Source organism: Ambystoma mexicanum, chromosome 6p (genome assembly GCF_040938575.1).
Source record: "Ambystoma mexicanum isolate Mex_15411 chromosome 6p, UKY_AmexF1_1, whole genome shotgun sequence".
NCBI classification, from domain to species: Eukaryota; Metazoa; Chordata; class Amphibia; order Caudata; family Ambystomatidae; genus Ambystoma; species Ambystoma mexicanum.
Window position 1 is genome coordinate 1,148,392,948 of NC_090935.1, and position 24,138 is coordinate 1,148,417,085.

At 46.0% G+C, this 24,138-nt stretch overlaps 1 protein-coding gene across 4 annotated transcripts in view; it reads left to right on the forward strand.

Annotated features, from left to right (window-relative positions):
- LOC138510246 (zinc-regulated GTPase metalloprotein activator 1A-like) overlaps positions 1–24,138 on the forward strand; it is a 1,057,423-nt gene that overhangs the window by 403,081 nt on the left and 630,204 nt on the right. For all 4 annotated transcript variants that reach the window (XM_069625760.1, XM_069625761.1, XM_069625762.1 and 1 more), the window contains 2 exons: positions 6,584–6,643; positions 23,839–23,876. In XM_069625760.1, the coding sequence (XP_069481861.1) occupies positions 6,584–6,643; positions 23,839–23,876 (98 nt within the window). The remainder of the gene's footprint in view (positions 1–6,583; positions 6,644–23,838; positions 23,877–24,138) is intronic.

Sequence of the window (24,138 nt, forward strand, 5' to 3'; positions counted from 1 at the left end):
CTGTGATAATGTATCCTCTGTGCATTTGGGACAATCTATAAATAAACATTAGGACACATATATACGGTATTTAAAGCATAAGAATTCATAAATAATGGAGGAAGATGTGAGCAGTAGGTAAGTACTCTGAACCCAGTAAGTAAAGCACATCAAAGAAACACTTACACATAAATGTATTATATTTACTGTTAAATACTTAGTGTAAACAATCACACATAGATATAATTTTCAATACTTTCAAAGGGTCACTTCTTAGTTGGTAGTTGCTGAACGCATACAATTGTTACAGGAGTTGGACAGTTAACGGTAATACTGCATACCCACAAAAACAGTAATTGTATTTGGTCTGCATACACAATCAGATAGTGAATTTTGGGGAGGAAAACTGTTGGTTAGTATTAATATAGTAGATCTTCAGGTTCTAGAGGCAGTTTCGCAGGGCACAGTAAGTCTTTTCAAGTCGAAAACACACCGATAGCTAAAAGGCAGTTCGTAGCAGCTTAAAGTCTTGCAAAGCAGAAGAAATCAAAAGTTCCTGTGGATACTTTCTAGGAAGTAAGATAGAAGGAGGCTGAACTAACGTTGGAGACCCTATTAAAGGACTCGCTGAAGGGACACTAGCAGCAGCTTGAGTCAGAGGTACGAGGGGATTACCTGGACACCTCTACCTGATTCCAGAAAGTCGCTCCAGAGCATTGGAGTGCATGTAATCAATACCTTTTCCCCCACAGTACCTTTGGTTGGAAGAAAATGTTCATGCTGGATGCTCCGCGATGTTGCAGCTCTGGACCTGACCTCCGGATTCCTTGATCTGATGACTGAAGGCAGGGCAATGGATGGGTTTCCTCAGCAGCAGTCTCGAGAGATGACCTGGGACACAGCTTTCAGCAACCTCTTGGTTCACTCTGCAGTTTTGGCGTCTTTTCTGCAGCACCAACAAAGGATGCTATTTGCCCGGTCAATCTTCTTCACTTCCTGAAGTCCTGCACTCTGATGAGGGGGTCTGGGCGGGTTTGATTGGATCTCTGAAGGGTCCTGGAGGGCTCAGCAAATATTTGGACGGATTCGGTCTTTCCCTGCCGATGCACTCGAAATGGGCAGCAGGTCTCTGGGTATTGGGGTTCTGCAGCTCTGGAAACTCACGGGACCTCAGGGATGGCTCAAGCCAAAGGGAAGAAGTTGTCCTCTACGGAGCTCCTCTGTGCACAGAAAACAGGGTCAGTACAGCAGTGGTCGCTTCACGGTGTTGCAAAGGGTCTGCAGGCGTCTCTGGTCGCCTTCATCTTCGGTTACTTCAACTTCCTGTGGTCGACTTCCTTTACACTCTAGACGCCTCACCTTTTATACAGTTCCAGCACACACTCCTCTGCAATTTCTCTCAGCAATTTACATAAAGGGGCGTTTAGCTGTCCAATCGGGACAGCCAGACCCCCAGTGGAAGCTAGTCCTATCCAGGCATTCTGGCAGACAAAGCACAAATGGGTCGAAAACTCCTCCCCACCCCCACTTCTTGCCTGGCCAGACACTCTGGAGCCTCCTAGGCGGGGGCACCCAAGGGGTCGAGCCAAAAGCAAAACACACACACTGACCTCCCCCTCCCACAATGGTAGAAGAAGGGCTAACAAAGAACAACCACGCTAGTAATGGCGAAAAAAGAAGGGGAGGCCTCAAGTTGGTACTTGGGTGCCACTATTGTGAACTACCGAGGCTATGAACACAGCCTGCGGTATAAAAATGACGCAATAGTTGGTAAAACACATCCACTGCCACCAGCCATAACTAGGAGATTGCGGATGTAACTAAAAAGTCACATGAGCAGAGAGAAGGGGGATACCTGGTATCCCTTTGGCATGCCACAGACAGTGATGTGTGCCAATCTCTCAGACTATAAGGTCTGTCATTTTACTGAGCCTTATCAGAAAAAAGAACATAAAATTCAAGACGCAAAAACGAAAATAGATAAGAACCAATGGAATTTCGAATGGCCTTACAATAAATTACTAGCACTTATTAGTCATTTAAACCCCCCACCGAGCGCCAGGACCTGATGGTCTGAGTAATGCAACTATGAAAACAAATCCAAAAACCTGGGCAAAACTTTGTGAACAGTTGTTAATGATAATAATTGCACCAAAACAAATTCCAACGACCTTGAAAGCTGCAATATTTCCGTTTTTCAAAAAAGGGGATAAGAAAACACCAAAAAACTCGTCCAATAGTGTTGTTAGATTCCATAGGAAAAATATTTCTTCAACGGAGATTGACAGAATGGATTAAGGCTACTAATAGGTATGACCCTAGGCAAACGGGATTCACCAGAGGTGTCGGAACGAGCATCAATTTATTTATCCTTAATCTGCTCAAATTAGAGACCTTGAGATCAAAGACCAAGGTAATAGCAGTATTTATAGACTACCAAATGGCCTTTGATAGTGTGCATCGTCAAAAAGTGTGGCAAAAACGTACAACACGGAAATGCCGACTAACATTCTAGAACCAATTACATTCATCAACTACCGTTTGCGATAGATTATCACGAACAGGTGCAGTACCTGAAGAAATCCCTACCTGGCATGGTTTGAAGCAAGGCTGGCCATTGGCAGCAACACTTTTTTTTATACATCAGACTTCGACCTAAACCAAAATGCCCTAATCACCAATCCACTGATTCTAAACGGGACTCTAATAAGGTGGTTAGTGTATGCAGACAACCTAGTAATGGTCGATAAAACACAAACTGGCATGCTAAAAAAAGTCAATGCCTTACAATGCTATGCAGAAGAAAATTACAACTATAAACCTTACAAAGTCTCAAGTGATAGGAAGAGGAAGGGTATCCACAGGTTGTGGACCCCTCGCGTCCCCTGCACACTCACTCAAGGTTACTGTCAATAGACAGACAATATGTATTGTTTTCTAGGGGAAAATTCTATGTAATGGTATAAATCAACATATTAAGGTAACGTTTTTTTCATGGCAAAGTTCAAAGAGTGATACTTTTACTAGTACAATGAATGTAAGGTCTGTTCTACAAAGAAGGAATTAAAAGTGATATTTCCACAACCATTCACTTAATATCAATGTTTATAACAATTTGTCTTCACTATGGTTTCTAGAAAACAAATATTTCTTAATTCACAAATATTATTCTGTTTGTAGTTATCCAGTTTCCCGTATTCACATAAATCAATTTACATCAACAAATAAATTGTACATAATACAGAATTGTGCACATATGTAACCGTCTCTGTTATTTTTCACAGTTAATGGTACATAACACACAGCACGTTTCGGGAAAACTCCCTTCATCAGGAGTGGGTATTAGGATTTCTCAAAGTCTATTAATGTCCATAGAACTTCTTCATTTTCTAAGCTTCACTGTTGCTGTTACAGGATATCTATAAGAGAAATCATAATTCTCTGAATGTATCATCTTCACATTACACAGCTACTTATCTATAAATGAGTCTACCATTCATTATAGAGTTTCCTACATCGCATTGGTGCCCCGAGGTTGTCTCTACTGTTGTAGTTAAAGCAGTTATTGCAGATAACTTTCCAGTTACTTCTCTAGGTAAGTATTTCACCTACAATTCAAAAATGCCTCTCCTTAATATAAGGGTATATTTAAACATGTTAGCTGGTTATATCATAATGGGGATATCAGAGAAACGTCCCTTAAACTTCTGTGTGTCTGGGACTCTTGCTAAGAAGCTTGTGTGACACGAATTCCAATGTTTCAGGATAGTATTTCCAAGAGCTATAGGAGGTAAATGAAAACCCTATGAGAGTTCTAGTTGCATAAGGAATGGGAATCCAGAGTGGATTCATGCATACATTATGGAAAAATAAATAGTGGCAGCTTACCTGCCAAATGAGAGCCATGGATTAGGAAGGGACCTTTGACAGAACGCTCAAAGCTCAGAGAAGTCTCCTAAACTGGAGAGACAAAGGGTGGTGGGAAATGGTAAATAAGTCTTGTGACAATGTATTGGGATTGAAGACTTCTAGATTTGCATCTAGCTACAAGGCTTACCTTCTGAGGATCGGTGAAAAGAACAACAGTAGGTCATTCGCGGGCATCAATTCAAAGGAAAACGCTCGTTTTCCATGGCTCCTGCTGTGAATGTAGCTTGCAAAAGAGAGCGCTAAAATGGCGTCTAGCTTCAGGTAATAATAGGTAATAATAAGCAGCACTCAGATACCTGAGGGTTCGTAGCGCTATATAAGTGCCAAATTATTATTATTATTATTATTATTATTATTATTATTATTATTATTATTGTTATCTCTGGAAAGAAGCAAGCAAATATTCAATGACAAACCTCCAAATTACAAAAGAAATGTTGATATGTAGATCGACTGAAGCAAAGAAAAAAGTACAGAGAAATGATTGGATACAGACAATGGGGGTCATTACGACCCTGGCGCTAAGGGATTACCGGTACCGGTAAGGGTACCAGTACCTGTAATCCCTTAGCGCCCAATTCCCATAACGGCGGCTGGAACCAGCCGTTATGGCAGGGACCCGCAAAGGGACCCTGGCAATAATTACGGTACCGCAATTTGCGGTACCGTAATTACTGCCTTTCTCCATTTCCATTATGCCCTATGGGGCAAAAATGGGAATGGGGAAGGGCCATGGTGAAATGGGGAAGTACCGCCCACCAACCTCGGAATGGGTTGGTGCTTCCCCATTTCACCATGGCAGACTTGTTACAATACCGGCAGCAACCATGGTGCTAATAGCGCCATGGTTTAGCGCCGGTGTTGTATAGAGGGCCAACATCAATTAACACTTAATTGTCAAAAGGACTGCAGAGTATTGAATCAAATGCCACAGTATTTGAACTTATTCAAGACGAGGGACATGTTTCTTCACCTACGTTTGAATCTATTACCGACGAGAGAAGTCCTTACAAAAATGCGACAAATTCATGAGAACTTAACCATTTTGTTGATTCTGTAGAAACCAAAACCAGATCGAAACCATTCAGTACAACATCATGGAATGCCCACCTCTAGGCAAAGAAAGAACAACATTTGCAGCTATGTTACCAGTAGAAGAGAAGCCACAAAACAGAGAAGAGTGATGGGCAACCCTGATCCTCGGCACTCATAATAGACTGACATTGAGAATTATTCAATTCTAGCTAGAAATAATAGAGAAAGCGGTAGAGAGTGAAACATAAAATATAACAATGGACTAAAATGATCTGCTGCTTGATGAACAATGCACTAGCTTTAGAATTAAAAATAGAAGGATGGCAATTTTAATTTCTATTTTTAATATGTATTTTATTTTTAGTATATATTCGAAAACGGGATACAATTTATTGTTAGAATAAAAAATGTAAAAGTTTATTGTATACGAATACATTAAAAAATTAAAATTAAAAAATAAGGTTTTTGGAGAGATACTAACTATCCTTTAGAACTGTAGTTACTTGAGGATAAAAAAGGAATCTGAAAGGAGGACCCTAAGGGTCCCCAGAAACACTGCCCATAAAGAGCTGTGTCCTGCAATAGTAAAATACAGATGCATTTAAGCGCTATGGAGCAGACAGGCTCCATAGTACAGGTAGAATACAAAGAATAGAGCTCCAAAAGACAGAGCCCATAAAAATGAATGAGTGGAAAAAGGCTCCACTCATTCAGGATTAAAGAAAAAGTTCCACAAGTCCAGCAAAACGTGCTGGGTTCTCACTAGGAGAGGGGATGAAGCATAAAAAGGTCAAGTCTCCCTAACACACACGAGTTTGGAAAGTGCTGCAAGACACAGTTAAGCAAAACAATAACCTGGAGCATGTCCCCATCTAAACTAAAAGCAACAACACCCAATGCACACACCAGTGTATTTCATTCACTTTTCAGTGCAGACGATGAGCCCCTTATTAAACCACCTCATTCTGCCTTAAAGAATGCTTCGGCCAACACTCCTGTACATCATAGTCTCTCTCTGGTCTCTAATATAAGTATAACATTCTTGCATTTTACTAGTCCTACTTTCCTTCGGTCCTGTCTATACTCTTGACGCCACTAGACTGTCCTTGATCCTTTACCTACTCAATTACAAATGTTGTTTCACTGCAGTGTAAAAATGGAAGAAAGACTCCCACAACTCACATGCATCTTAAACAAATTCAACATAGCAAATTGGCACTAAAACATTGAATTAAAAATGACTCGTAGACACAATTGAATACAAAATACTTTATAAAAAAAAAAGTCTAAAGGGGGCATGGCCTGGCGAGAGCCTGATGGAGTAATTATTGGTGAACCATTGCTCTACGATTCCTAGTAAGTAAGCCCACATTGAAACCTTCTATTTATTTACATGTGTTCTTTTTAGATTATTCGGTTTCTGTTCCAATTTTAGCACTGATGGTGGTGGATATGGTGGAGTCAGAAATGCAGATGCACAGAAAATAGTACAGTTCCCTTTGTACTGCATTTACAATCCAAAATATGTATGGATTTTCCAGTTGGACAAAAGATGGTACAATTGGAAAAATGTATGCTCTGAAGTCTAATCATGTTTTGTTGTCAATTGTACTGATTCTAATGTCTCATTTTTTGTCAGGTGTTGTTGCTTCAATGTTCTGGGTCGATGCAGAGTTGGGAAGTGACATATATTTGGATGGTAAGAAAACCAATGTTTAAACACTAGTGTGGGTTATTTTTACAGCCACTGTTTTATAATTTTTCACAAATGTATGTGTGTCCTAAAAAAATACATTCAGAAGAACTTATACCTCATTTGAATTGCAGCAACTCCCCTGCTAATCCTATGATCGCTGTGATTGGTGACCAGGGCCCTTATGTGTCCTTCAGGCCCTGGCTTCCCACACCCAATTGCATTCAACCTCCGTCTACACACATCACTTAATGGTCTTCGCCACTGTAGGCCTGCACTTACCCATTTATTTATTTTTATTTTCTACAGATAATGGCTAACTAGCACTTACTACTCTGGGCACTTGCACCTGCTGCTGACTCACAAGCATGGGCACCCCAGCACTTACCCGCTCCCCGTTGCCCCTCCTCTCTCTTCACTTGTACGCTCTGAATGCTCACAAGGCCTAGTAGGTTCATCTATATCTTCGAGTGTGTACATTGTTTTCTATACCATGTTCCCTCCCTGTTGCCCTGTGGGCACTTTGAAACACAATTTATTTGTTGTATAAGCCCCAAACAAATGACCTATAAATAAATAAAATAAATACATTTCCTCAGACATTCCCATTCAATAAGGAACTCCTTATTGCCCCTGCACAAGATCCCATTACAGATTCACGCTGAGCCAACGCACTTCTGAAGGGAAGAACAGAATTTAAACCGTGTGTAAGTGGTGGATATATTTTGGGTTTAGCCACAGACCCAGGAATGGAGTGAGTCTTGTTTACTCTTATAGACAACCCCTCCTCTTTAAAGCCAGAGCTAACTTTCTGTGTTGCAGAGCCACTGGTCGCACTTGATCCAGGGAACCAGAGTGTCCAGCAGTTGAGGGGAAACTTGGGGGTTCAATATAAGGGTAGCTCAAGTTGGAGCGCCCATCTTCATGGGGAACTCTCAAGCTATCATTTAAAGCTGTTGGGGTGGCACCAGAATTACTTGAGAAAGTGGTGGATTAGACTACTGCGCTCTCAAGGTTTTGGGGCACAGTCACATACTCTTAAAGTTTGTACATGTGGCCTAGACTGAGATGTGCATGTTTGTCAGGTATACAGTGGATCCAGGCACACAATGCTTTACCCTGTACTGAGTGAGACCCTTGCTAAATGAGAGGGAATGTAGATTGCCAAAGCGCCGTCGGCAACTTCATAAGACCATTACAACTCCATACTACATATCAGTTTTCCAGGTCAGGAAAAGAACGGTGTGCCCTACTCCTAAACGAGTTTCCTGTCCCATAACGAGAGTGCTTTGCCTACCAATCTCCCTGATTCGCCTCCTATTGCACGGATATTTGTTTTCTCTTAGTGGTTGTTCCCTGCAACTTACTTGTGATGTCTTGGTTCAACTCCTATGCGTTACCTTCTATACGTAGCCTGCCGCTTTTGATTCACTGCTGCTTCTTCCATGAACTGACTTTAATAATTGTTATAATCGACTTCTATCGGATTTTCCTCAGGCAGGTTGTTACTGGTTACTGTCACAGATGGCCTCACAAACACACACACACACACGCACACGCACACACAAACACACACACAAAGAAAATTAAAGGGATTTTATTAATATAATTGTGAAGGGCTCACGAATAGCCATCCCTCTCTCTCATCTCCCTCAAGAGGTTCCCTCACTAGTCCAGGCAATCCTCAAGATGGTCACTAGCGTTCAGTAACCCATATGTTTAATAACTGACTGGTCGTGATGGCCTAAGGGCAAACACCACTTCTCTCTCTCTCGTCCTGCGAACAATCTAGGTGAATCCTAGCTGAGGCCCGCGATAAAATGTGAAAAGAGGTGCATTCCAATCACCCAGATCTCAGAATGATAGTGGTATGAGGATAGTGGTGGAGTGGTATGTCGAGTGGGACAATGGTAGTGGTAGGAGGAGAGTAGTAGTCTTAGTGGGAGATTGGCCATGGTAGAAGGAGTAGTGGGAGGAGGGAAATAGTGGCTTGGTGGAAGGGAACTTGTTTAGTCTGGGAGAAGACTGAGCATGAAAGGGTGGAGGCGGGAGATGCGAGATATCGGAGGTATAAAAGAAGTGGTGGCCGGATATATTGGGGGATGAAAGTGTGAGAGCACAAAGGGAGAGGTCAGTGTGGGCCTGAGTGAGTTGGCCCGAGTTGAACTGAGCAAGTGCAGGCATAGCCCAACCCTCAGTACACTAACTACTAGATAGATTAGGGAGAGGTGGAAAGCCTCTGAGGGAATGTAGAGAACCAAAATCAAAATCACAGGTACCCACCAGTAGCATAAGACAGTGTAGACAGAAGGGGTTACCTGGTAGTAGCACTAAACAGGGATTACACACAACTGGGTTAGGGATTGGGGTGAAAAATAATGACCTCTCACGATTCTGGTGATTGATGAACACTTAAGCGATAGCAGACACATAACCAACGGCAACAGGAGATTTTGTCGCAAGTGATCCCCTTGGCCTCTGGATTCCGGTATCTTATATTCACAGGAATACATGGGTTTCAATGCAAGGGGTGGTCCAAGTATAGCAAGGACACACCTTTCAACTTTATTGATGACTGAGAACAAACTCTCATTATACGGTCTTTCGATGCCAGCTGCACTCGGTAGTGCTTGTTAGTGTTATCAGTAAAGCAGCATAGCGAAAACATTTCTTCAAGGTGAATATATTCTCCAGCATGGGGTCTGGCATGGATTCACATGCTCATGAATATTCCTCGTAGTCAGGCTGGGAATCCTTGATAAAAGAAAAACAGTTTCACTTTCACTTACAAAACTGTATTTTTCCTCCTAGCCAATCAATGTCTTCTGGGTCATATTGCCCCCAGCCAATGACAGTCTTCCCCCTAAGCCCCTCCTCTGGCAGCCATCTTCAGACTTTTACCGCACGTTTCAGTGTTGGGAGTCCTCGAGTTTTGCTCCATGAGCTATTTCTAGTTTCTTTTTTGTTTTTCGATGCAAAAAGTTTCTATTTTTGTCAGGAAAGGTGCCTGTGTGCTCCTCTCTCCATCTGCCAACAGCGGGTATCTGTTTGTCAGTGAATTTCAGAGCCTCTCAAGGGCGAGGATCGTCAAAGTTTCTTTGAAGTTTCCAGAAGGCCATCGGGCCATGACAGAGGAGAAGAAGGAAGGCAGATCCCTTTTCAAGCTCTGCACTAGATGTGCGCTACGGAACGTGTTTGTGGAGGATAAACACCTCCAATGGCTCTACTGTCTTGACCCGGACCACAAGGAAAGAGAGTGCGAGATCTGCTTCGGCTTCTTCAAGAAAACAATGAAAGATGGACCCAGTAGACTGGTGGTGTGGCTGAACGCCAAGGCCTCTTTCCCATGCCCCAAGCAGGATCATGCCTCACCCATGACCGGCGGGTTTGAGGAGCGGGCTTCTAAGTCGTTTGAGGGCGCCCCATCCGTGGGGGCCCAAGACAAGGCCAAGCACCGCAAGTCCGGTTCCATCAGGGTTGCAATGCGATTGTCAGGACACGATCTATGTCACCATCCGCCTCCATCACCATCCAGCGATTGAGCTCCCCCTCAAAGAGGAAATCGTCCAACCTGGCTAAACTGCTGGAAAAGCCAGAGCAGCTCAGGATGGAGCAGGTGGCCGACCTGCCCAAAAAGGCCCAGGTGACGCAGGAGAAATCTTCATCAACATTTGAACTGGTGGCGGCTGCTCTCTCGAAGGCAAAATGGGCTGAACCCGTGAAGGTAGCCCCTACTGCGCCCAGTGTGTCCCTGCCTCCAAGGCGGGAGGCCTCAGCTGGGGCTGTGGCAAAGCCTGCTGGCACGCCGGAAAAGAGGATGACGTCTCTGAGCCCGACCCAACCCCTCCGGGTGCAAAAATGGGGCAAAAAGGGGGCGGGGCGATGAAGTCCCAGGCCAGCCACAGGCTGTGCCCCAGGCCATGGAATTTTCATCCACAGACAACAAGGACCTGGAGTCCCTGCACATGGTCCACAAGGACATGGAAGAGGATGACGGTGGCAACAGCGACAAAGGCGCGGGGCCTAGTGTTCTGACCACGCCAGCTTTGCCGAGAGATGTATCCCTGGACATCCTATCGACCCTACACACTTTGGTATCAGAAATCCAGAAAAGGATGCCACAGGCCCCGTCCCTGCGGCCCCTGATCAGCCTCTGGCACAAAGAGGAAGCGCCCTCCAACGCCCCCGTATCAACCTCCACATCCGCATTGTGTGCCCTCCCCCCAGTAGACATGGGGACGGACATGGTCACAGCGGCGACGGACGACGACATTGTCACGGCAGGCAGATCTCTGCAACCGAGGGCATCCCCACTGGATGAGGTGGGGTGTTTCTTTCCATGGTCGCCAAAGTGTCTGAGCTTTTCCAGCTTAAGACCGAGGAAACCAAAAAGGAGGGTTTCCTGTACCAGAAGCCACCATCATGGCAGTACCCCTCCTGGACGACATGTGGGAGGCGGGCCTGGCCCTTTTGATGAATCCTTGCATGCCCCGGCCAAGCGGGAAAGTCTGGAGAATAAGTACTGGGTGCTGGAGTCCACACCCAGGTGCCTACGGTTGCAACCATCGGTGGACTCTGTAGTTTCAGCAACCACGGGGAACAGGTTGTCGAACTCTTCCCCGTTGACCTCAGTCCCTCTGGGCAGCGAGGGCAATAAGTTGGATGACATGGGGTGGAAGGTTATTTACACCCCAGCGTCAACCATAAAGGTGGTCAAAGTAATGGCCAGGTACAACAGGGAACTGTGGTACAAGCTGGGGCCGATTCTGGAGTTCCTTCCAGACGACAAAAGGATGGAGGCGATCACCCTCTTCCTCCGTCGTCAACGCTGGCTGAAGGCCACGAATTTCCGCGAGGCGGTCCAGGCAAGGGTACTGGACATGCCCTTCGACCGAGATAACCACTTTGGGAACGCCGTCGACAAGTCCTTGCATGCCATCAAGGCAGATACAGAGATGGCCCCTGCCCTGGGCACTCTCCAGCAACACTGCTCTTCCTTTCTTGCCTCCAGAGGAAAGTCGGGCAGGTAGACAAAAGGTTTCTCCTCGTCGTACCACCAGCCCTCCAGGACCACGACTCAGGATACCTACAGAGGCCGTTCCAAGGCCTACCGGGGAGGTGGTCCGCGCCATCGTCACCCTCAAGGCGGGGCGCCAGCGCCAAAGCAGGACTGAACCAGCCAATACATCGGGCCCCACCCATGCACCCCAGTGGGAGGCCGGCTGATGGTTTTCGTCAGCGAGTGGGAGAAGATCTCCAGTGACAGATGGGTGCTGGACGCTCTCGCCCACGGATATACCCTGATGTTGCTACGAAAAGGGGCGATAGAGCTGGTTCCTAGACGACTCCGGGGCTCCGGAGTCTATTCCAGATACTTTTCTGGTCAAAAAGGAAACCAGGGGCTGGAGGCCCATTCTAGACCTGCGGCGCCTCAACAAGTACATCAAATCCCCAAAATTCAGGATGGTCACCTGGCAGCACATGCTAGGCCAACTGGAGTAAGGAGACTTCTTGACATCGCTGGATAACGCCTACTTCCACGTCCCCATTCTTAGGGAGCACCGAAGGTTCCTACTCTTCGTAGTGTAGGGACGGCACTACCAGTTCAAGGCCCTTCCCTTTGGCCTGAAGTCGGCCCCAGGGTGTTCACGAAGTGCCTGGCACCATTGGCAGCCCATGTGCGTCTACGGGGGCTACACGTGTACCCATACCTCGATGACTGGCTGATCCAGGCCTGTTCGCGAGAGATAGCCATCGGACCCACAAAGACGACGGTCCAGCTGCTGACGGACCTGGGATTCAGCATCAATTATCCAAAGTCCTGCTTGACACAACGCAGAATGCACTGTTCCTAGGAGCCAGACTCAATACGGTTTCCTGCTTAGCGTCGCCCTCGGAGGAGAAAGTAGCGGCCATACTGGGGAAAGTGCAACTGCTGTTGGCTCTGAAGACCGCCACAGTGTGGACCATCAAGTAATTGCTCGGCATGGTATCGTCTTGCATCTACCTTATCCGGCTCTGCGGGTTACGGATGTGACCTCTTTAGGAGTTCCTGGACGCTCGCTGGATATAAGTGTCCGGAAGCTTTCCGGACGAGATCCCGCTCGACGAGGAGTATCATCAGGCGATAAGGTGGTGGGGCGTTAACTCCAACATCGCCTGGGGCACAGGGTTTCAAAATACTCCATTCCAGGAAACGGTCACCACGGACGCTTCCCTGGAGTGCTGGAGAGCCCACACCGAACGTATGCATGTCAGAGGCCTGTGGCTGCAGGGGGAGAAGATCTATGCATCAATATCTTGGAGCTACGGGCAGTGTTCCAGGCCCTGAAGTCATTCCTTGTGTCTCTGAAGGGCAAGGAATCTTCACGGACACCACCACTATGTTCTAAATCAGGAAGCAGGGGGGCACTTGATCCTCTGCACTCTCCAAAGAGGCGCAGGACTTGTGGCACTGGACCGTCAGACAAGAGATGTTCCTCGTCCCATTTCACCTGGTAGGATTCAAGAACACCATTGCTGACTCCCTCAGCAGGGAGTTGCACTTCTGCCACGAATGGGAACGTCGGCAGGACCAAGTGGACTGCATCTTCATCAAGTGGGAAACTGCTTTCCTTGTGGCCATCACCTCTGCCAGGGGGGTAGGTGAGATCCAGGCCCTATCCTGCAAACAGCCTTATCTGACTTTCCACGAGTCGAGGGTAGTGCTGCAGACGCACCCCTCTTTCATGCCAATGGTTCAGCCCGAATTCCACCTCAACGAACATTTGATGTTACCTGTGTTTTTTCTGGAGCCTTCATCACCGGCTGAAAGGGCCTTGCACTCATTGGATGTTGCTTGTGCTCTGAAGTTCTACGTGGCACGCACAAAGAGTTTTCAACTGTTCCTGAACTTTAGTCCTGTGAACCATGGGAAGGCCTTGTCCAAAGGCTTTTATCTCCAGGTGGCTCTCTGTCTGCATTACGCACTGTCATCAGTGGGCGAACTGACCGCTGCCCGGCCGGCCAAGAGCCCACTCCACCAAAGCGATTGCTGCGCCAACGGCGTTCCTGTCTAGTGTGCCCCTGCTCGACATCTGCAGGGCTGCTACGTGGAGGTCCATGCACACATTCACAAAGTTCTACTGTGGCGACAGGGATTCCAGAGAGGAGTCCAGAGTCGGCCAATCAGTGCTATGCAACCTGTTCGCTTGAGGTGAGTCTGTTCCAAAGGTAAGAGTTTTGCTTCTGTTGAGCTGTGCCACCTCCCGTGGTTGTGTAATGTTGTACTGCCATGTATTCTTTATTCATGAGCATGTGAATCCATGCCAGAACCCATGCGGGAGAAGGAACAAGTTACTTACCTGTAAGTATTGTTTTCCAGCATGGGTCTGGCATGGATTCACATGCAAACCCTCCCTCCTACCCCTCTGCGGCTCTTCTTGGTCATTCTGCCATTACCAGACCTGAAGATGGCTGACAGAGGAGGGGCTTAGGGGGAAGAGTGTCACTGGCTGTGGGCAGTATAACCCAGAGGACAGTGATTGGTTTAGAGGATACAATATAGTTTGGAAGTGAAAGTTAAAGTTTTTTCTTTTACCAAGGATTCCCGGCCTGATGACTGGGAATATTCATGAGCACGTGAATCCATGCCAGACCCATGCTGGAGGACAATAGTTACAGGTAAATAAGGGGGCGTGGATAGGCAGCCATGCTGTAGGAAGTGTTCCCTGTGGCTCCTCTAATCCGTTCACGATCGGATCCTGAGAAAAAAGGTTTACGTAAGCCTTTGAGTCTGTGCCTGCAGCGACGGTTGTAAGAAAGTGTCGGGCACAGTTGGGCATCTGCAGGGAATTTACAGTGCCCTAGTAATGGAGAACCGGCCGATTGAAGTCCGGGACCCTGCTCGGAGAAAAGAACAAGATGGCGACATACAACAAAGGGGAGTCTCCAGAGCGCAAGAAGCCCAAGTATGACCAGTCTCAATGAATGTGGGCTCCTAGAAATAGTATCTTGGTGAGATCATTACTAGAGCGGCGACAAAAGCAGAAGCGCTGTATGACCATTACGGCGCTGGGAGCAGAGGACTACACGGTATGCGCCGGGGCGGTTCGAGCACTCATTTGTGCAGTGACCCTGGAAGGCTGCTTGGAAGCGCTGGCATAGGTGTCGGGAGTGTAGCTCCCGTATATGGAGTTCGCGAACATCAGCAGGGCACACCGTGCTACCAGCATTGGCTGAATAAATGCTGAATTCCAGCGCAAAAGCGTGTTCGTGACTGGTGATAGCAGGACTTATCCAAAAGGTTGTTGAAGTAGAGACCGCAGATGAGGAGCATGCAGAAGGTTACAATCGGCGTAAAGAAAGTGCAGCAAAGAAACAAAGTCGCAAGACCAAAGGCTGGCGAGATCGAGGAATAACGAGACGCAGGCCGGTGATTGCAGAGCTGAAGGAGAAAAGGCTGCAACCCAACAACAACCTATGCTGAGACTACAGGAGGAAAGGAGACGCTGCAACGGATCAAGAAGAGTTGGGATTAACGACAAGAGGCCAACCAAGTGTATGGCTAGCTGCTTGTGTCTGAGGAGTGGCCCGAGACATAAAGAATCACGGAAGAGTGAAGTGAAAGGTGCAGCGCACAAATCCTCCATTGCAGGAACGGGTTATAAACTGCCACGAACGTTGAGCTCCAGCTGCCTGGGGTTAAGACCTGGTTGGGAAGCAAGTAGTGTGCCAGTGGATTCCAACGCTGGCCCCCAGTAGTGTGCCAGGTAGCAGTGCAGAGTTGTACAGATTGATATCCGTCCCAGCTCGAAACACACCGGATTGGATACATGGTGGCTACATGAGCTGCAGCCACTTTCAGGGATTAGCTGCACAGCCCCACACCAGCAAGACACAGGAATATAATAGAGGTCCACTAGAATCCGAAGCCCAGCGTTCCCAAGAGGAAGGTAGGACCCAAATGAACGCTTCGGGCCGCTGGGTGAATTAATCAATTTGGCGCATGAAGGAAGCACCTGTAAGGGCATAACAGACTGCCTTTGCTGGGGCCCGCAAAGCCTGTGCAACTGAGGAGGCAAGTAAACAAAGTGAGTGACCACTCAGTAGTGAGGTTCCTTAACAGGTACATAACTAAGGGCCCAAGCAACGCTATGAGAAGGACTCAACGCTGTAATATAACCACTGACATAGCAGGATCTCCCGATACAAAAATATATGGTTCACACGCTGTGAGCAATGCAGTGGGGTCGACCCGCCAGACGCAACCCAAGCTTGAGCGGAAATACAGGACATGCAAACTGGCGGGGAGGCACATGTGGTTTCCCTCCCATCCACAGGAGCATAGCACTGTAGAGTAAGTTGGAGCAATGGATTCACTGAAGTAAACTGGCAAGCAAACATTGAGGACCCCGAGCTATCAACCTGTAGCACACTGAAGGCCCTGCAGAGGGCAGAGAGTCCACAAGAAGAAACAGCATTCCATGACAAAGGAATTAAAGCCAACATACCATAGTATTATGCAACCATTAAATGCCACAGCGGACCAGGGGAATAAGGCCTAAAACGAGACACAGACAGTATACTGGATTATTGAAGCTGCCGGCTGAGAGGTTGAAAGGAGTACCTGGCAGGAGCCCTGGAGCGTGCAAACGTGCAGGCGGCGTGCACAAGGAGAAGCCCATCTGCAAGGGTGGGAAGATAAGTAGGGGCATCGTTTTGCCTGGGCTGCACGCTTGTGCGGAGGTGGACAGTGAAGCAAGGCAAGGCCAAGACATGGCACCCAAAACCCAGAAAAGCAAAGGGAAACCACTTCGATTGGAGGCATGTACTAAAACCGCACACCCAGCGGAAACCACTGCTCAAGCATCCTCAACACCTCAAGTGGACCAGTCGCTCGAGAAAGGTGATCAGCGGATCTTGGAGGCCATAGCATCTCTGAAGGAGGCTCTCGAGTCAAAAATGGATGCAAACAGCATAGATCTGAACTTGTTGAGGCAAGATGTGAGGTCACTTGCTGAGCGCACAGGAACACTTGAAAAGGAGATAGCAGTGAACTCTGGGGGCTTGAAGGACACTTCAAAAGAAGTCAGGGTACTAGAACAACAAGTGCGCAATGTGGAAGAAAGAGCCAAAGATGCTGAAGGAAGAGCCAGGCGGAACAATGTTAAAATGATTGGGCTCCTGGAAAGAGAAGAGGGATTGAACCCAACCAACTACATAGAAACTTTGCTACTACAGGAAATAGGTCCAGGAGCCCTCACTCAAGTCCTCGTGTTCGAAAGGGTGCACAGATCATTCTGGAGGACCACCGCCGGGTGCCCCGCAAAGGCCAATAATAGCTTGGATACTGAACTACCGAGATAGGGAAAAGATCTTTGAGCACTTCTGCAACGTCGGTACGATCCAACGTGCTTCTGCCATGATAACTGCATACCCGGATTATACCTTACAAGTGCAGAAACAATGGTTGAACTATTTATCAAGAGAAGACTGTGAGTGGCAAACCTAAAGTACATGCTGCTGTATCCTGCCAGACTGAATGTAATTCATAAAGGTCACACAATTTTTTTTGATAACCCTGAAGACGCATACAGATGTATGGACATGGAGAATTTACCAACCGGAACAGAGGCCGACGCGAGTGGAAAAGGGGGCTCACAAGGAGAGTACGAGAGCAATTAAGCGGCAGCGGACATCTGCAACTGCACGACTGGCCGATGGTATGACCAACAGTGAGATGCCTCAGGAATTAGATTTGCTAATACAGGGGCCAACAACATAGTGCCCATTTAAGACCGCACTGTGTAGGAAGGTCCTGCACCTCAGACTGGATTTGTTTTTTCGGATACTAGCAGTTACGTATCAGCCTACTTCGACTCATGTACCGGGAGAAGTCCCTGGGGAAGAGGCGAGAAGTGGGGAGGCCTGAGCACAAGGTATTCAGCTGGGCAGTTGTTGGGGGGTGAGGGGAGGAGAGTTGGGGTAGTTGGTTGGGACTTAGCCTATAGATCCACACTAAATATGCTGAACTTGCTCACTAGTCTGCTTGTGTGTCTTAGAAATTTTAAGTGCGATGGGGGAACTTAGAATTGCGTCCTGGAATGTAAGTGGCCTTAACAGTTATATTAAACGGAATAGAATTACGACTTGCCTAAGGCATCAGAAAATAGACATTGCTCTCCTACAGGAAACGCATCTCACTAAAGAGAAACATGTAGCCATGGCTAAGAAAGGGAGAGGCACAACACTAGGCTCGACATACTCTGCATATGCTAGGGGAGTGTTAATGTGGGTGGTACCGTCGGTACCCTTGAGAGTGCTCGAGACTTTCCAGGATAAAGAAGGCAGGTTGTTTGTATTGCGAGGATGGCTGGAACGCAGAGAAGTTTGTATTATCAATACATATGCACCATACCAAGAGATTGTGTCCTACTTCTGCACGCTATACCCAATAATAGGTCCACATATAAATGGCACACTGATATGGGGAGGAGATTTCAATTGTACGCTCAATCCTGCACTGGATAGATGCGACGACAAGTACACCCGCCCTGCCCCCTCGGCTAAAGCCCTGAACACACTGTTATAAGCATTCAAACACTTGTCTATTTGGAGGACATTGCACCCGCTGATCTGGGGATATTCACATTCCACTGCTTCCTAATGTCTGTATACCAGATTGGATTATATTTTTACGGGCGAAGATACGCTGGGGGAATTCAAAAAGATGGAATATAAAGCAAGGGTGTTGTCAGACCATGCTTCTCCACCCCCCCACACCCCCAAGGGCACGCATCCCGACATGGAGACTTAGAAGTGAGTCTCTGAGGGATGTAGTATTTCGGGAACAGCTGAGAGAAGGTGTGCGTGATTAGCAGTGTGGGATCAGCTGGTACCATATCGGAGGCCTTTAAAGTATTGATAAGGGGCACAGCAATTGCCGAGGCAAACAGAGTGCAGGCCGCAATAGAGAGTGGCGTACACAAAGCGGAAACCAAGTTAGAGGCCAGAAATGGTCAAGAGAGTCTACCCAGCAGTATGGCCCGAGAGGCCGTCGCCCTGTAGCAGGAGTGCTTCTATCACTGAGTGAGGTTGGGCAAGTTGAGTTATAGTAGATACGTGGAACGATAGCATGCTGAAGGAGATAAACCGGGACGTCTACTCACCTGGTTATAGAAAAGCGAAACAGAGAGAAGCATGATCTGAGGATTTGTAGCAAGGAATGGGGAGATCCGTGAGACACAACAGGACATAAATGAATGCTTTTATGATTTTTATAAAACATTGTATGATGAGACATCAGGAGCCCAAGAGTCGGATATAGTGGAAGCTTTGGAGTCAATAGACCTTCCAAAACTAGAGGTAGACAGGCTCGAAGCCCCCATAACCATTGAAGAGCTGGACCACACTATAAAAGGGTTACGATCAGTAAAGCTCTGGGTGCAGACGGACTACCCAGCGAGTTCTATAAAGAATTCATAACCGAGGTCACGCCCCCGTTATTGGCAATGCAAAACAAATCTATAGATAAAGGTATTTTGCCGCTGTCGTTACAGGGGTCAATTAGTGTCCCATTATTGAAGCCTAACAAACCCGAAATTTAATGCGGTTCTTATAGGCCCCTCTCGCTGCTTTATTAAGATGGCAAGATATTGACAGCTCTGATGGCTGAAAGGCTGAAGCCAGTAATTCACAAACTCATACACCCGGTTTCAGTCAGGTTATGTCCCAAATAGGAACATCACATGCAACTTCACCATTTTATTGATCATACACAGGGAGGCACCCAGCTCATGGCAGTAAGCTCTCTGGATGCCGTCAAAGCATTTGACTCGGTCCGATGGCCATGATTAGTAGCAGTGTTAAGACGTTTTGGCCCTACATATATAAAATGGGTGAAGCTGCTATACAGCAACCTTGTGGCACAAGTCAAAACAGGTACCACTATATCGGAACAATGGGGGTAGCCCCGTCTAGTGCACCATTGCACTAGACAGGGCTGCCCATGGTCCCCCATGCAATTTATATTAGCCTTGGAACCGCTAGCATTATACTTACGGAAAGAATATCATGATGCGGGTATCAACATACAGGGTATCGCACACCTGATCTCTCTGTATGCGGATGATATGCTTCTACCTCTCTGGTATTACAATAAACGCACAAGTCATGTTTATTCCCCTTTGCGGGGTACGTGGGAAGATCCCAGAGCGCATTGCCAGAGCTACAAATTAAATGGGAAACGGATACATTTAGATACCTGGGAGTAGACATTTTTCATGACCCGAAAGCTGAACATGTACAAAACACGATTCAGGCAGTGAATAAACTAGTGAAGTCCATGAACTTCTGGGCCAAGCTGCTGCTTTCATTAATGGGAAGGGCCGCGTTGTTGAAGATGGTGGTGCTTCCAAGGCTGCTCCATTTTTTCACCAACGTTCCATATAATCTACCTAAATCCTTCTTTAGGACTCTGAACACTATGTGCCGGAGTTCCCTATGGCGCAACTCTAGATGTAGAATGTCGCTGGAGAAATTGCATCGACCATTTGAACAGGTTGGGATAAGAGCACTGAATTTTGAGGTGTACTTTGTAGCGTGCCTGCTCCAATTTGTCACATATTGGTTGTCAGACGAACAGACCCAAGAGTTACTACAGCCAGCATGTGGCCCATTCTTTTTGAAAGAAATGGTGTGCACCACAGCAGTCCGAATTTCTAGCCCCCCACCGTTGTTGAGGTTAGGTAAGACGATGTGGCAAAGAGCCTGCCGCTTCCTATGCAAGGATGCACCTTATTTACCCCAGATCCCACTGTTGACACTAAAGTGTGAAGATGCACAACTTAGGTTAAATGTCAGGAAATACTGGGAACATAGTGGGGTGGCAATAGTTGGCGATATACTAAGAGAGTGGCGCCCGGTGCCCTTTGGTGCAGTTGCTGCAGAACTAGGAATACAGGAAGGGCAACATTTAATACACGCCTCATTCCTCCATACTATGAACCTAATATGGCCGGGATCGGATAGAGTTCTACTTGAAGACGAAACGATTGAAACACTATATGATATCGCAGAGGGGGGACAGGCAATATCCAGACTATACGAGTTACTAATAACAAGGCCAGAATTTAACCTAATACAGATTAAGTATAGCTAGGAAGCAGACTTGCAGGAGCAGCTGCCGGATGAGGCTTGGTCCAGGGCCATGGGGTATCACAAGAAAGTGTCCAGAAATGCGAAGCTACAGCTGATTCAATTATGTCACCCATAGAGCATACTTAACCCCAAAATAAATTGCTAAATTCAGCAAAGCAACATAACAATCTTGTCCAAAATGTGGCTTGATCAATGCAGACCTGGTGCATATGTTCTGGGCCTGCACAAAGATTCGCCAGTATTTGGAGGAAGTAGCCCAAATACTGACTAAGGGTGGCTTAACAACTGGTTTGGTTTCCCCCGCGGTGTGCTTGCTGGGAATATTCCCCAGACCAAAACATGCGAGACATATCTGCAAATTAAAGGACCTGGTGTACATTTTAGCAAAGCATAGGATAGCAATGAGCTGGAAAGCAAGCAACAGTCCAGCGATGAGCATGTGGCTGGGTGACCTCCCGAAGTGGTCATTGGCAGAGACTGCTGTGTGGCAGGAAGCATTCCGCGAGGCCAAGAGGAACAGAATATAGACTTGGAGGCCTGGAAACATATGTTGCAAGAACTGATTGCCCTGGTACAGGGGGACACCCAGACTCTGATAAACAGTTAAATACAATCCGCAGGGTAGCGATATGCGGAGAATGCAGGCAGGCTGACGCAAAGGACAAGTAGACATTGAAAGTAGTATAGAGCTGGGGGTTAGGGCGTGAGGTTTAATCAGACGCGAAGAAGAAAATGTATAACTTGTTGTGATTCACAAGTCTGTAAGTTTATATGTGGAAAGTTAATAAAAAACGGATAAAAAAAAATAGTTACAGGTAAGTAACTTGTTCCTTCCCTAACACTTCACACCCATTTTAAGGCAGGCAAGAGTCCTTGTAATATGACATCCACCTGCTAAAGCTGCCTTTCAGTAAAAGACGAGGGGAGAGAAAATGCTTAGCTATGCTAAAAAGAATATACATCAGAAGCATGAACAGTGAAGGTGAGCACTTTTATAAAGGTGACATGCACATTGCAGATTACCATTTACCTAATGCAAGCTAGAGGCAATGGTTTAAACATGGCATGAAGCAAAACGGAATATCCAGGTGTACAGTGATTTTTATTTTGATTGGGTTTCATAAATAAGTATGCCTTATTAATTATATTTCCTTCACAGGGGATACTAGGGGAGACGAGAGAGAGAGAGGGAGTGGGACGGCCATAAGGCCCAAAAATGCCATCGAACCCTTGAACTGCCTTTGAGACTCAGAGTGGTTTGTAGGTCATTGTTTTCATTTTTTTATATTTACATTTTTATTAGATTTACAATTGTAACTGATAAGATAAAACATATATCAGGAAAATAATAGTTCAACAAAAACAATACAAATATATATCACAAGATTCATTACATTAGGTTAATCCTCACTAAGCAAAATATAGAGGATAAAAAAAGACATTCTTAGGTTATCAGTTCTAGAAACCTACCCCAAATCCGGTCAAATAAGTACATTTTTTGTCTCTGAAAGGGATCATTCTCTCCATTCTGGCCACCTGTCTTCGGTCTGAAATCCATTCTGCAAACTTAGGTCTTTCCACATCTTTCCACTTCCTTGGAATAACTTTTTTTTGCAGAGTTAGATGGCCTGTAGAACCAACATCTTTGTGACAAAGGCTAGAAGGAAAGATATGTGGAAAGAGGGTCAAACTATCGGCAGAACTGCACCATTGCACATCATAGTTGAATATTGATTCCTGTAGTCAATACATTGTAGCAGCAGCCACTCAGGGGTGTGGAGGATGTCCTCCGTAACCATTTGGATCTATTATTGATACTTTGTAGCTGGAGCCGTCACCTCATCTGAGACAGTAGTTAAGATCCTGCATCCATGAGGCCATTGGAGTACGTATTGTGTATGCTATCAATAATTGTACTAGCCGAATTTTCTTGTTTTCTCCAAAACGCCACTGGTGATCTACTGTTTTAAAGAACTGTAATGCATGACAGTGCCACTTTAACAAAAACTGGTCCTAGAACACAACAGTGTGATGTACCACTTGGGAAACTTGCCGGGCACCAGTCATGTTATGCAATCGCTGAAACCCTAATGAATCACCCAGCATGAAGGACCACTTGAGGTGGACGCCAGGTAGAGGTAATGGGTCCCACACAGGGATTGCAGACAAGCAGTTTACCCCACCTCAGTGAAAACCAGCAGACCCCTACCAGGTGCAGGTTTAGTGAGCACATACAGCTGAAACAGATGCAAAAACCCAAAATGGAAACCTATCGAGACTAGCATCTGTAGCAGACATGTGAAGAGATCAGCATTTCCTTCTATCTGGGGATGGAAGACTTCCCCAGAAAAGGTAAATAACTGAAAATTGTGACGAATCCTAGGAGAAAAGAGCGAGAGGGCAGAGATCGCTTCCAGAAATGTTACATTGAGTCCTCTGGCTGGGTGTGACAATTCATCTCTAGCACCATGTCTATGCAACTCTATGTATGAGTCAGGGTTTTGCATATGCTTGTGTAATGTTCCATGCCAACAAAGGTCATTTGAATGCTAATTTCCGAGAGAAATCTTACTAGCTGAGCGTAGCTCCTGTCAAGCCTGTACATGTGTTTGTTTGTTGAGGTCAATGTGTTATTGAAAAGACTGACGGGTGGCAGAATTACTTTCATAGTACTCGTTGCTGAAGATCTGGACTGTTTTTAACTTTTAATGTAGAATTTAGTATCAACTATGTTGTGCAAATATGAACATTCCCCATCTGTCATTCACTGGCGGTATAGGATAGCATTCAGGCCAATCAAATTAATGTTTTACTGCATCACTTCGTTACCAGCCTCATATGTTGTAAATCACATACCGGGTCAGCTCATAGTGGCACGGTTTCACTACTGGACGCTGTGAAGCCTAAGAATGTGCACACATGTGGTAAAATGAATTCTTTCTGTTGATAATGATTTGTCTATGTAAAATATATATGTACCAAATAATTTTAAAATACCCATCATAATGGCATATTTGGCCAGTATGTCTAGAACATCACATTATATGTATTTTTCTTCACAGGCATTGTATCAGTTGTTGATGCAAAATATGGACTTCAGGTAGGACATGCTTTCCATTACTTGCCCAGATGATAAAGTAAATGGGATGCAGTGGAATTTGCATTTTTATTTCAAACTGCTTTATGGTTATGACATTTTCTCATCGTATTTGTATTTCCCTTTTCTGATTTGGTTGTATGCATTCTCAAAATTGAGTTCTGGTGCCTGCTTTTTGTGCATCTCTGGTAATAATGTAATTATTATTATTATTATGCTATTTATTAAGCAAAGAACTAGCTTCAAGAAGCAACGCAGTGCTTTA